The 14,908-nt window shown below is 37.7% G+C and overlaps 1 protein-coding gene across 1 annotated transcript; it reads left to right on the forward strand.

Moving 5' to 3' along the window:
• The first annotated feature begins 1,207 nt into the window (after positions 1 to 1,207).
• LOC110784743 (E3 UFM1-protein ligase 1 homolog) lies at positions 1,208 to 14,735 on the forward strand. Its single transcript, XM_021989193.2, has 20 exons — positions 1,208 to 1,517; positions 1,965 to 2,276; positions 2,387 to 2,653; positions 2,826 to 2,873; positions 3,386 to 3,451; positions 3,552 to 3,655; positions 6,739 to 6,832; positions 6,918 to 6,974; positions 7,161 to 7,572; positions 7,652 to 7,806; positions 8,159 to 8,224; positions 8,338 to 8,406; positions 8,501 to 8,593; positions 8,714 to 8,779; positions 11,005 to 11,051; positions 11,207 to 11,270; positions 13,255 to 13,332; positions 13,428 to 13,490; positions 14,042 to 14,134; positions 14,447 to 14,735. Exons 1-20 carry the CDS (start codon positions 1,344 to 1,346, stop codon positions 14,558 to 14,560), a joined length of 2,442 nt encoding a protein of 813 aa, XP_021844885.1. The 5' UTR covers positions 1,208 to 1,343; the 3' UTR covers positions 14,561 to 14,735.
• The last annotated feature ends 173 nt before the right edge of the window (positions 14,736 to 14,908 follow it).

The following is a 14,908-nucleotide window of genomic DNA, read 5'->3' on the forward strand; positions in this document are numbered from 1 at the left end:
GGCGTTGCCCCGGGTTTTGACTTTTATTCGGAATTTTTTTAAAAATATGTGCACGTAGAGATGGTGTCATCATCAAATTACGGTGGTGACATAAGATTAGTGGCCGATCAACAACCTCCCTGATTAAACTCCACATCCAAAAATCTAAACAAAGCCGGATCTTTTTCTTCAAAGTAATAATTGTACCTTTATGAATTAAGTAATCATTCCTTTTTTTGCATTCACTTTTATTCAATGAATTGTTTATTGTAAAAAGAATATATAGGCTTATATGGAAAGATATTACATAAGTTGTAGTTGATTAAGATGGTAAGAAGTGTAACTTTTAACAAAGAGGTTTGGTGTTCGATCCTTGTTAGATGTTTTTTGGTTGTAATGACGTGTCATGATGCTAATAGTGGTGACGTGGCGTAATAAGGAGAGATTTACGTGGCACGTATACATTGTTCAAAACGCCTTTTAATATATTAGTATAGATAATTAACTTCAAATACACTAATTCAAAAAAAAATCAAATTAGGGCTTACCTGAGGTAGAAGCACCGACGGCCGGTGGTGGGTGAGGATGAAGCTCGACGGCTGTAGTGGGTGAGGACGAAGCTCGACGGCCGGTGGTGGTGAGTAATAAGCCCGACGGCCGGCAGAACGCTGGGGAACAATCCACGAAACGGAGGAGCGACGGGGAAGGGTGCGAAATAGGCTCGACTGATATGTTGTGGGTGAGGAAGAAGCTTGACGGCCGGAGTAAGGGTGAGGAAGAAGCACGACGGCCGGCAGAACGGGCAGCTGACCGGTGGTTTGCGGGCAGCAAGAGATCAGGAACGACAGAGAAGAGAGAGAACCAGAGAAACGGACGGGCGGTTTTTTATTTTTTATTTTGATATTTTGAATTTGCTCACTGAGGTCATGTGTTGAGGGCAAAGGGTAGACCGCCATCTCATCTGAGATGGCGGTTCATTAAAGTACCAAACAACTTAAACCGCTATCTGAGGTAGCGGTTTTGCTTTGATTATTAAAAAAAAAAAGACCGATTTACTATGATGACGTGGACGATATGGTAGAAATTAACATAAAAAGTAACCTATTATAAAAATTATTGTATTTTTGTGCAATATTGAAAGAAATCGCTCTTTCAACTTGGCTATCTTAGAATTTTCACACTTTTAATGCCATTTTCGTAATCGAAAAATACCATTTAAATGGAAATTTTACTCCTAATCAACTAGATTAGGCCGGAAGAACTCGTTGGAACTTTTGCCTTTCGGAAGCTGGAGAAGAAAACTGGGACTCCATAATTGCTACTGTAATTGAGGAGCAGAGTCGATAATCTCTCCCCTGCGAGCCATGGATGAAGAATTACTGGCATTGCAGAAACAATTTGAGTTCGCTCAACAAGTTAAATCAAGTATTCGATTATCCGATAGAAATATCGTCGAATTAGTCCAGAAACTTCACGATCTTCAAATCATCGATTTTGATCTCCTCCACACTGTTTCCGGCAAAGAATACATCACTCCTGTACTCCTTCCATTCCATCTCTTTTTAATTACAGCATTTTATCGATTATATTACCTACTTTCTTTCAATCTGGACTCGAATATTGTGTGTGATCGAATTTGTGGTTTAGGGTTTTGTAATTGACGTTGAATTCGATCATTAATTGATTTATTTATTCAATTTGATGCGTTATTGTTCGAATGATAATTCTGAAATTGAACTGCTGCATACTTTCTATTGATTTCTTCAGTTAGTTTTGTTGATTGTTTTTGCATGTTTTACTTTGCAACTGTTGGGTAAAATTATGAACCTTCGGAAACCCTGGGGAAATGGGTACATTACTAGATATTTTTTATGATTTTGCAACAATTGGGTGAAATACTGATTGTATTTTTAATCACTTGTATTGTTTATGTTTTGTTGGTGGAATTGGTTTCCTGAGTCCATCGTATAACTCTTATGCAATAGGAACAACTTCGCCTAGAAATATTAGCTGAAGTTAGGAGGCTAGGGCGTGCTTCTTTGATTGATCTTACGGACAGTATCGGTGTTGATTTATATCATGTTGAGAGACAAACTCAAGTTGCAGTTTCCGATGACCCCGAGCTTATGTTAATTCAAGGGGAAATTATATCAAATTCTTACTGGGATGCTATGGCTGAAGAAATCAATGAAAGACTTCAGGAATGCAGTCAGATTGCCGTGGCTGAGCTTGCTGCACAGTTACAAGTGGGTTCCGAGCTCATATCTTCAATGTTGGAGTCACGGCTTGGGACTTTGGTATGATGCTTTCTTTAAAGATGACAGTAACACCCCCGATATTTGATTGAACATGAATTTAGATGTGGTTTCTGTTAATTTGCATCCATGTTTGGCGTCATGGCGTGTAGGTCAAAGGTAGACTTGAAGGTGGACAACTGTATACTCCTGCTTATGTTGCACGTGTAAATGCAATGGTTCGTGGGGCTGCAAGGGGTATAACAGTTCCTATGAATTTGTCTGCCTTGTGGAGCTCTTTGCAGCAGCTACTACAGGGAATGAATGGTTCAACTGGCGTGGCTGTGGACAATTCATTTTTCCAGACATTGTTCAACGGGTTGCTGAAGGAGGTGGAAATGCTTGGTTCTCTCCGTGCTGGAGTGCACTGGACACCTGCTGTAGGGATCCGTTTTTCCTCTTACATTTTCGTTAAAGTTCAGTTTTTCCTTTGCCTCTCATCTGGAGTAAAAGAAAAGTTATACGTGGATAGATTTTCGGTCTTTTGTGGCGTTTTTATGTAATGTCATTATCATGATTAAAGTTGTGATGTTATTTTTATCCTGGTTCCAGGTTTTTGCTTCTGCTCAGAAGGAATTTGTGGATTCATTCCTTTCACAGGTATGAAGCTCATCTGAGATGTTATTGTGCTACATGCCATCATCCATCTCCTCCTCACTTTTCCTAATGGTCGTGTGTATAGAACTTAACTGACAACTATTCTCTAATTTTAATAAAATCAAATTTGCTTTGAAAATGCATAATACTATAAGATTATGTATGCTACTTATAGTTGTGAACTTTTTATGATTTTTCCATACGATGCTGATCAGGAGCCTATCAGATAGACCCATGTAGCTTACTATTTGGATTCAGAGTTACAGTGCCTTATGGTGCAGAAATGTAATTCATTCTATAGTTTTTGTTAAACAAACAATCAAATGTACCAGTGTACTCCCAATCCATGTATTAATTTGCTAGGTTTATTCATCCCAGTGAGTTATTTTCTGTCCAGATGCTTGTTTGGCTTTCACTAAGTGGATATTTAGAGCACTTCTTCTAAAGACATAATGAAGCAATAATAATTTATTTCCTGCGGCTGATTCTCATGTTTTCCTTTTTTTCTTTGGCAGAATTCCTTCATAAGCTATGACTCTCTTCACAAATTAGGAATTCCCCAGCCCATGCAGTACTTACAGGTAAACGACTCCCGTTTTAATGATGTGTTAACAATCCTAACTATATATGTCCCTTTTCTACCTTAACATTTAAAAAAAAAACACAATGCTCTCAATATAGTCCAGGTATCCTGAAGGTATTCCTTTGGTAACCATGTTTATCCACCCCTCGATGATTGAGATGTTAGATGCAGCTTTAGAGGATGCTATTGAACGTAATAGCTGGTGAGTGTTTATCATTCAGTACGGATCACTTACTGTTGCTTCAAACTTCTTTAGTTGTTATTGGGTTTTAGTGTGGCCATTCTGAATTGCTTAACTACTTTGGGTAATGTTGTACCTAATTGGTCCTTATAATTGTGTGATTGTTCATATTGTTATGAACTTTTTTGTTCATTAATGTTTTGATTTAGGAAATACATATAAAAAATCTTACTTATTTCATCTTGCTGATGAATTTTCTTCTTCAATGACGATTACCTATAACCTTAACAGTCTGTTGAGCTGTATAGGAACTTTCAGTTGATTAGTGTTAGCAGGCAAGGATCTGACTTTCATAATTTTATCAAATATTTTCCTGTATCCATATGGAGTTTGTTATTATGGTAAATAGATAATCTATTGTAGTAGCATTATATTAGTGGAACTTACGAAGCCTCCTACATTACCACGCTGTTGAGTTATGGGCACCATATGTTGTTTGAACATAAAAACCTGACCTTTCTGTATTTGCTTGACTACTGTTTGATGTGGCTGATCAAGCTCCTTGTCTATTTCTTTCTTGGAGATTACCCTTTATCTCTGAAACTGAACGATAGTTCTTTTTTCCCTTCCTACTTCTTGGACAGTCAGGAATGTATTAGTAGTAATTGCTCCACTTATTATGGCCTTGTGGAGTTGTGAGTGCTTGGAGATAAAAGAAAATTATGAACTGGCCGGCCTACTTGGTCAGCTCTTTCTGACCCTAATGATTAAAGAGTTGGTTACTGTTAGGCTCTAGAATCTAAGCTACAGTTCTTTAGCCCAAACCAATGGCAAACTACTCAGGCACTCAACTAACCCTTATCTTTTTATTTATTTTCCTGATAGTTAATCAACTTAAGTATACTATGTTTTACCCCCCTTCTTTGTTGTCTCGTAAAATGAGGTGGTGAGTGAAAGGGGGGGGGGGGGGTGTTGGTGGAGTGGGAAGGAGCATTTGTACAGCCTTTCCTACTTAACTTGAAATATGACAATACTCTAATGCTAACAAGTCTGCTCAGACAATACAAGCCTCATGATTTTGCTTGGACCAGTCCTGGTCATCTCTGCTCAAAGCACCTGATATTTGTAAGATGTTATCCTGTTCCCGTGCAGCTTTGTTGGGACTCGGGAATCAATTAGGCAATATAAATTGAAATCTCCCTATACAGGGTTGTTTTTACCTTCACATCGGAGGAACATCATGGTTTTACTTAATGTGATCTACTGTATACATCCGAGGCACAAATTTCTATGTTTGTTTCTTCCTCCGCACTTTTTTGGTTGACACACTTCATTTTGGCACAACAATTAAGGATGTGTGAAAGAGACATGTAAAAGACAATAATGCCTCTTACTTACCCACTCCTACCACTACCTATTCTTCTCTGATCTTCACAAAATGTGTACGGTATATTCCTAATATCAGTCAAGAATCAAAATGCACCGGATTATGTTTATGAAAATTGAAAACAAATCACGCCTATGGCCTACTGCCAATAAGTTGATTGAACCAGCCATTGAAGCCATGAATCCTATCTTTAGGGTTCTTTCCCTAAACCCTCAACCATGGAATTCTCTTTTTTTTCCGCACTCTCTTCACCACCACTAGTCCACCCAACCAACTGACAAACAAACCTTAATCTATTTCCTCCTCCTCTTCCGTTCTTTCTCTCCACCGCTCTGGTTTTGACCATTTCAGCGAAGCAATTCGCTGCCGTTATCCCGACGACTTCTGTGATATTTGATGACGGTTTTTTTGGGAGGACTTTGTGATGAAGTTAGGGTTTCGGTGAGGAGTGCTTGACAGTGGTTAGACGACGTTGAAGATCATTTGAGGACACTTTTACCAGTCATGAGAAAGAAAGCTCAAAAAAGAGTGAAAATTGGGTGTATCGTTAAAGAATTAATTGCGGTAATTCAAGAAGCAATTGTTGAATTAATTTGAAGAATCTAGATTTCGATCGACGAAAATTTTCATTGAAATTGCAGCAGAAAAAAGAGAGTGAGGGGTTTGTGGCAGCGTATGTGGTCGTGGTCACGGTGGAAGATGGAGTGGGGAAGATTATGATAGAGGAGTGAGAGACTGAGAGGTGTCTGCTATGCCCTTATGGGGGAGGGAGGAGAGTGAAAGGGTAGGGAGGAGGGAGAACAGGGGTAAGATTGACTTTTTAACATTTAAAACTTACCAAAAACAGAAATGTGTCAACTAAGAAGAAATTTCCTAAAGAAGAATATGTGTCAACCAAAAAAGAATGGAGGGAGATGGATCCACAGCTTGTGGTTGTATTTAAGTTATTCAATTGAAATTACATCTTTTTGAAAGCCATTACAAAATGCAGCCCAGAGGAGGATCACTTCTGGAAACTTGGAGTAGGATGAAAATAGTTCACTGATTCACCCTACTGCACTTCTATAGTTCTTTATGATGCTCTTGCCACAGTGTATACTGCATATTGGCCATTTGGTTTGAATGGCTTATCTGATATAAGCATCTCAAGGGGGTAGTTAGTTGTTTTGGTTACCATTTATTTGATGAACTTTCTTTCTTGTCTTAATCTTCAGTAGCTTATGTAGGCAGGTTGTTCTGTTTTCTTTAGAATGTCAGTTAATGTTTGGTTAGTGTCGTACTCTATTACTCCCTCCATCCCTGTTTGTTTGCACTATTGGAGTTTGACATTTTATTTAACGAAAGTAAAAAGTAGAGAGGAAAAACAATAAAATATGTAGAGGAAAAAAGATGACCATCTAAGTGAATGTAACAAATATTTAAGGACATCCGACTATCCGAGAAAGGAATATGCCAATATGGGGAAAACAAAAAGGCACGGAGGGAGTACTTGACAACTAGGTTGCTAGCTAACTTCTAAGGCCTCAGTTCTCTGCTAGATTGTCATGGTTCCCTTGTAACTTGTTTAAATCTATGGCATGTTTGTTAACCTGTGTAGTAGAGAAAATGAATCACTAAGTGTGTTGGTAGAGGTTTTATTACTTTCTTTGTTCACTTATATGGTATTGGGACCCCTCCTTTTTCTTTTTCCAAAGATCTGATCTTTGAAGGATTACAGGATTGATTCTCTTACAGTGCTGCCCTCTTTGTGTGACTCACGAGATGCATATAAGATTTTGTCCTTGTGCCCATCTGTACAGTCAGCACTTAAGGTGACGTCTCTGAGTCCGCATAATATTCCTCTCACCACTTTTTATATGTTTACTTATGTCATCAAATGTCATTCTTGGTTCTCAGTTCAATAGAGCACTCGTTGTGGGAGAGTCCTATGTTCTTAGTGATGGCTTTATCAAGGTATGGGATGCGGATCCTTGAATGTTGCACATCTTTCTATACCTTTTAGTCTAACAAAACCTTGATATGTAATGAATTAATGAGCTTGTCAAAAGTTAATCTGCTATGTTTCTATCATTTGTTATCTCTGTTACACGATTATACTTAAAATTTACTAAGTGACTGCTTGCAAATTTCATTGTAAAGGATGTCTTTACTCGACTCGATAAAGAGATGCAAACTTCAATTCCTCTATCTTGTGATGCTGGATTGGGTGATGAGAAGAATCTGACCAAGGAAAGCAAAGGTGGATATGGCACAGGCAGGTTGTCTGAGTCAAATAATACCAGTACTGAGAGCGGAAATAGGCCAGCCATTGAGAAAAGTTCAAAGAAGAAGAAAGGAAAATTTTCAGGGAATAGTAGGAGTACTGAAAGTGATTTGGATAAGCAAGAGCCTAATCCTTCAAAATCTAAGAAAAACCAGAAGAAAGGCAAGGACACTTCAACATCACATGTTTCAGAGTCCAAAAGATCAAAAGAAGACAGTGTCAGTGTTCCTTCAGAGGAGTGGATAATCAGTAAGATACTAGCTTTGGTTCCTGAGTTGGAAGAGCAAGGTTGGTAATAAAATTATTTTCCGTCTTTACAGTTATCCTATGTGATCTTGATTTGATACATAGTCTTATTGTGCATCAGATGTGGATGATCGTGAGAAGATTCTTAAACCCTTGGCAAACCATTTGAGACCTGCGCTGGTCACTTCATGGAATGAAAGAAGACAATCAATGTTAGCTGAAAATTCAGATAGAATGAAACGTCTTTTTGATAACACGCAAAAGAGTTTTGACGAGGTGTGTAGTCAACTAGTCATATACGTCTTGTGGTCTTGCTGGAAAAATCTTTTGATATATATCCAATCAGATTTTTGAAAATATCGGCACGCATCACGTGCATAGAGTACTAGTAAGTTTATAAATAAGCTATTGGTTCAAAAATCGCTGTGCCTTATAAAATGGGACTATACCACAGCTCATATGCCAGTCTCTTGACATGGAAGCATTACTTCACTTTCCATTTTAGTTTCCGGTAAACCAATCTGTTGGGAGGCCTTGGAGAGTTGGAGCTAACAAGGCTTCTGTTATGTCTTGTATTCCTTCTTTCTTCCTTCTTTCTTCCTCTTTTAACTTTTGTTTCTTTGTCCAGTCTTTTTTGAACATGCAGCTTTATGAAAAAGCATTGGACTTATTTGAAGATGACCAAACAACATATGTGAGTTTCTTCTTTTCTTATGCACATGTCACTTGGTAAAATACATTTTTGTCATTGATCCGTTGGTGTTAGTCATGGTCTCATGGAATTTTTCTCCTGTTATTTTGTTGCAGGTTATACTTCACAGACATTTATTAAGAACTACTGGAGCTTCAATCGCTGACATGCTTTTATTTAACTTGGTATTTGTTTGGTTGCAAAGATGTCATTGTTGTTCTTTATACCGTCGTTATGTTTTAATTTTTTCATGAGGAGTAATGGGTTTCTGGAATTTAGGATGTCTACAACAAATTGAAGAATGGAATTCCAGTTGAAAAACCTCAAATTTCGGAGCCTGTTTCTCTTGGTTCTGGCGAAAGGAACTCCCTTGTATGTGGTTAAATGACTTCAATGGTTTCAGTTTACTGTTGACTAACTTTCGGCACATATAGACTTAAAATAAAGGATTTTTTAGATTTAGTATTTGATCAAGCTTATTGTTCTATTTAGGCAAAGAGCTTGCGAGGTTCACTTTCAGTCAAGGCTGTCTCTTTGGTGGAATCTTTGGAAGGAAAGGTTGACTTGCCTACCATATGTTAAATAGTTTCTTCCTTCTCTTTCTTCCCAAACTTCGTGGAGTTCTTTTCTTCCTCATTGCTTTTGACTACTTTCCACATTATGCATTGTGCATTTGTGTTTTATTGCTCTTTTCATAAAAAATTTGTGTGTCCTGAACCATGGGTTATATCATTCGTTCTGTTGTTATTGCAGCCTGTCTGGTTTGCATTTGCTGGTTTTTGCTTAATTTTTTTGTTGAAGTGAGAAGAGAAAGGGTTCCTTACAACCTTATACCTTTCCATTTTACAACCAATTTAGCCAAGTTTCTGTTGGTTGCATTCTTTTATCTTAATGTTTAGTATACATCATACAGTTTCGATGGCCTGTCTTGGACTGCTTTATCACTGTACCCTAGATGGTTATAAACCAATATCTGAAACCATATCTATTTTAAACTGTAAAAGAGCAGCATATCACATGTAGGATCCTAAGTGAACTAACAATGATCACAATGCAAGGCTAATACTTTTAGAGTCCTAGCCCCTAGGTGACTTATAGCTGAGTAGTATCTTCAGTGAGTGTATTTGAGCCTGTTTTGAACTTTTCGTATTTAAAGTGTTAACTAGAATGTGCCCATGTTATTGCACCGAATGTACTATATTTGCAAATGAAAATAACTAGTTTTTTAGCCCGTGTATGCACATATGTTTTAATCAAATCACATAATGCGTACTTTGATATATGAAGTAGAAGTTGAAGGGACAATTAACTAATCACTTTATTCTACAATTGATGTAATATGATGTAATGAATGTAAATAACATTAATGAAAATCATATGGATGTAGTGAATGTAAATAACATTAATGAAAACTATATGAAGAGACGTGCAGTATTTTTATTATTTTAAAAAAAGTAAATTGGGATTTCAAGGGTAACTCAATTAGAAAAAAGGAAAAATAGAAAATCATGAAGTGGACACGTGGCAAGCAAAACATCATGTTTTAAATTTAGTATAGATAGATTTGTATACAAGCTTGTTTGGGTTTAACCAATGGTAATTGGGACCAAAGACTCAGGACTTCAGGATTAAGGTCCGTGTTCTTTTCACTATATAATTTGTGTTTCAGGAAAATTAATTTAGAAAGAAACCTAATAAGTTCAGTTACCATAAGGGACATCACGGTGAGACAAACGAAGCCCTAATCATGCCTTCTAGACTTGGTTAGTCCGTCAGTGCTAGATTTCGGAAATCATTGGAAAGGACTAGGAAGGCTATAAGGTTATCCACGGACCAGATTTGTTGTCTAGACTGTGTATGTCACTAAAGTACTGAACCCAAAATAGTCCCATTGCAGACCATTTGGGAAGTTAAAGTCCTTGTTTGTGATACCTTCTAGGTCAGGAAGCTTCCTTGGGCCACTAATGGACTCTGGAACAAAAGTGGTTAGGGAGGGAAATATTAAGGCACTGGGAGAGAACTTCGGAGTTCGCAGTAAAATTGTTGGGACCCATGAAGGTTTGCATCCACCTTTCCTCAAGGTTAATCATGACATGGATAGGTATATAAAACACATGAATTATAGCCGTTGTGACTGGGACCACAACGGCCGTTTTGGGTCTGGTGTCATTTGTTAATATGGTTAGAATCGATTAGTGGTGAGCCTCTGTTGCTACTTGGAAGCTAAGGACTAAGGTGACTTCTCTGCAGTTCTTTCTACACCTTCCAGTGGTTTCTTGTTCGAGTCTTCTATGTATGATTGATGGATTTTACTAGGTTGAAGAAGTCTTGTATCTCATGTTAAATTATTGGTCTCCAAGCACCCATGCCATTGGGAGATCCAAGGAGATTTCCCTTACTTTTTCAGGCCCCTAGAGGAGTTACAGATGTGTGTGACAGCCTTCAAAATAAGCTTTTTTATGTGTTATGTCGTCTAGATAAGTAATACAGAGATGGACATTGGGAAGCTTACTGCCTTACTTGGAACCAAGGAGAATTTGTTCCACTTACTTTTAGGATCTTTAACCAGGTTCTGATATGGGTCTCGACACTGACCCTAAATCCATCCTTCTTCAGGCTCCTTTTTTCAGGTTTACCTTTGCTTTGTGTGCTAGACTGCTAGTCAATGAACATTGATGTCCTCTTGTGGAATACGATTTTGTTAAGCAGAATATTAGTTCATTTATATATTTTATTTAGTTCTTTTGCCGATGAGTAATACTTGAAACCTCTGCATGTGACAGCAAGTGGACATGTTCATGACTGCATTGTCAACATTGGTGGAAGAAAGGTAAATTTGAGCTCTCCTTCCCCTATCTGAAGTTTCTGGCCATTGGAGATTATTTGTGTTGTGGCTGAATGCTGGGATGAAATTTGCAGACTAATATGTTGATTCTTTGACATCAGTTTTGACAACTAACATTTCATATGTATCTTCTTTCCTAGTGGATTATTTTTGAAGAAGCTTGATAAAAAGTTGGAAAAGTCGCTATTGCATTCATATCGCAAGGTATGTGTCCCTTGTCTTCCCCTGTTTTTGTCTTCTGTTTTTACCTAGGGCGCCTATCCAGCTATCCTCTCACACTACTAGTTTCTGATGAAAATGACTTTTGTTAGTGTTTCTAGCATAATGTTCTGATCTGCATATTACTGTTTGGGAGTATCAAGGACTTGGTTCATGGCTGGGGGACTTGATTAGACAGACAATGGCCGATTGTTAAATCCTGATGGTCCTGTTTATTTAGTTCGACATTCAATAGTATTTTTTTTTTAGGTTTTCAAAAGTGTTCTTACGAAATGATTTACACAGGACAGAAAATTGCAATTACGGAACATGCTTATATGTTTAGAAAGCTCAAGTTAGTAAAGCGCTTACAACATAAGAACTTAGTTTTGTACTATTATTAGTATTATACCCTTTCATGCTATCCTTTATATTTTTGATGTTTGAGATATGTAACCTTAGTTTTGTTGTCTACTGTTTGACACATATACGGTTCCTATAGGCTAGTCATAGTCTGTATTGCACTTGAATTACCTGCATAACGTTAGCTGTATATATCATAAAATAGAGCCTGATTCAAAGAAAGCAAAGGCTAATTTTGTCACTTGTCACCTATGTAAACTTGTCACCTTCATCTTGTGTTGCATAGCATCTCTGTAGCTCACGCTAAGACGAAACCTTTTGTCTTGGTTGGTGAAGTCTATGTGCAGCAGCCAACAGGTCACTTCATCCCAACTTGCAAACCATTCATGTGAAACTCAGTAATAAGCTAGGCCTGATGATTTCCAAGACTAACTCCATAATTGTGGATGCCAGCTTGGTTGTAGGCTCCTGAGGTATATGTGGGAACTCTGTGTCAAACCCCACAACTGGAAGCTCACTACTCGTGCGACGTGTGTACGTAGAAGTTACAAAATATGTCATTCTGAAGATATCAGCATTGTTTTGCACTTTTGCATCCATCACAGAGTAGTCTTGTTGCAGACTTGCAGCGTTTACCACCTTGGTGGAGTGTTATAGGTGGAAAATCAGATCTCAAGAAATGAGGAAGAAAAGAACTGAATTTGGGGGAAAATTAGATAACCGATTATATTAGTGATGCAATTAGATCATATACTATATGCAATACAATCCAAGGCGTTCGAGTGGCTGGACACTCCAAATTCTACAAGCTAAAACAAAGTTAAATAAACTCAACCAATTTCTGCTTAACTTTCCTCTCACTGATCACCTCTCTATATTCATGTTTTCTGGTTTCCTTTCCATTCTTATTACCTTAACAAACTCACTTCCTTCTTTTTCGAGCTAATATTAACCTACTAATATTATCATACTAAACAGAGTAATAGTACCTCGCCTCCTAGGCTAGTCTAAGTCTACTATATGGAGCCACATCAAGACCCTGGATGGATTCCTTTCTCTGTACTAGATGTTATTTATAGGTCCAAAGCTTAGGCTAGTCTATTACATGGAACCACATCAGACACCCCTGGATGGATGCTTTCCTTTTCCGTAGTGGGTATTATTTATAGGTCAAAAGCTTATTGACACGAGTCTTTACTCGCAACACTTCCTATAATGTATTGTATGTACTATGGATCCTCTGACTCCCAATCAGGTTGCCTTCTCGGGTCTCGCCGGTGTTGTTGCAGCGATGTATCTGAGAGTATGAGCCAAGACGCTTAACCACACTAAGACTTATTCAGTTGCTTGGCTTTCCTAAATAGTGTAGGTCAAAACTCTGGTAATATACAGTGCCTGTAGATAGAAAATCAATGGTGCCTATGGGTGGAGACAATGTGGATGATGAGTTCAAAATCTAGAGCTCATGAAACTGAGGCTACCCTGAGGCAACTGCAATGATTAAAACTAATGTTCGACTTTATGGTAGAAAGAACCCTATGGTAAATGAGAGGATATGTTTGGCAATTGTTCAGTTGTACTTGTTGGTGTTTTCCCTGAATTTTGTCTCTGTGCAATGTGTATCCAGGATCTCACATCTCAGGTATCTATGGAAACTGACCCAGTTTTACTTCTACCGAAAGTCGTCTCTTTGCTTTACTTGAAGGTCAGTTGATGTTGTGCAGTTAACATCTGTCTTTATTCGCGGAGATTCTGTTTGTTTTCTTTCTTGATAGATTTGTTTTTTTCCCTTTGTCATAGATTCACAATAAAGCTCTCCAGGCTCCAGGAAGGGCAATGTCTATTGCTGTTTCTCGGTTAAAGGTAATGCTTACATGGCTGCATTTTTGCTCATATCCTGAGATTAAAGTGCCAATTTTTACTTCTGGCTTTTCATTATGGACTATACCTTTCTCAGCGTCTCAGCAACATCATCATGGAAATCCACTTGATTGCCCAAACAGTTAAATTATTCTGCATGCTATTACTGTTTTAGAATCTGTAATTCATTTTATTGTAGTTTTTCTTTGTGGAAATGTCTCGATGGCCTTGGTTATTTTGCTTCAAAATTTTCTGAGATATTTTGCTGCTTGTTAATGTACTGTATACTGAAATGTGGATACAATGCGGTGTTACGGTATGGAAGGGGATGGCATTATTACAATTATAGTTCTGAAATGATCATACGTCTCTAGCTATTCTGCCTGCTTCTATGTCAAGAGGTGAATTTTACTATGACTTTTTTTAAGGCGTCTTTCAAAGAACTATTTTAACACTTGTGAAGAAACCACAATGACTTGCTTTCTTAACTTTTATACACCTTTGTGTTGGGTATTTATCCAAAATGCATCTGTACCTTTTTTTTTCTTTTCCAGGACAAGTTAGATGATTCAGTATTCAAAACCCTAATGGACTACCATTCTGCAACAGTGACACTTTTAGCATTGATGTCAGCTTCTTCTAATGATGTGAGTAATTTCATACATATTCAAGTTTTTGATTACTTATTTGGCTGTTAGATTCTCCGTGATATGATTTCTGCTACCGAGGGATTTGTATCTCTTCCTCCACTAGGCAAAATGTATATTAGGTACTGTATTCTGAGAAATGAAATTATTGCTGATCCTTATGGTGAACTGTGAAGGAGTGTTCCCTTTTGAACACTGGTAACAATGATAATGTGTTAATATTAGTTCACCAAATCCATAAAAGTAGTTTCAGCTTGATTTAGCTTATGATGGAATGTCACTTACTTCCAGTCAACTATCTTGTTTACTCAGGAGGATGAGTTTGCATCACAAAGGATCACAACCAAGAAGGAGCTTCTTGAGAGCCTAATGCCGACTTTGAAGGCTTTAATTCTGGGAAGTTCCCAACCTCAAGGCGCAAGCTGAGTACTCTAGTGTACATGAGTAATAATGTAATATTAGAAAGATCTTGTTAACAGGTGCCCCTGCGCCCTGTGGTATTTGACAAGTCTGATATAGATAATACTTCACAGTTTCAAACTACTACGCTAGGTGACCTGTATCGAATCAAATTCATTAACCATTTAATTTTGACACTTTCCATGGTTAATTGATTTTTTTTTTTAAATTTCCTTAGGTTCCATTAATATTTCCTAGTTTATTAATTCCAACACAAAAACACAGTGAAACAATTTTTGGACCAAAATACTACGTAGGGTCTCTCTTCCCTTCCACTCTATCGTTGAGAGGCAAATTATTGGCTATGTCCGGGAT

The sequence above is a fragment of the Spinacia oleracea genome, chromosome 6, assembly GCF_020520425.1.
Source record: "Spinacia oleracea cultivar Varoflay chromosome 6, BTI_SOV_V1, whole genome shotgun sequence".
NCBI classification, from domain to species: Eukaryota; Viridiplantae; Streptophyta; class Magnoliopsida; order Caryophyllales; family Amaranthaceae; genus Spinacia; species Spinacia oleracea.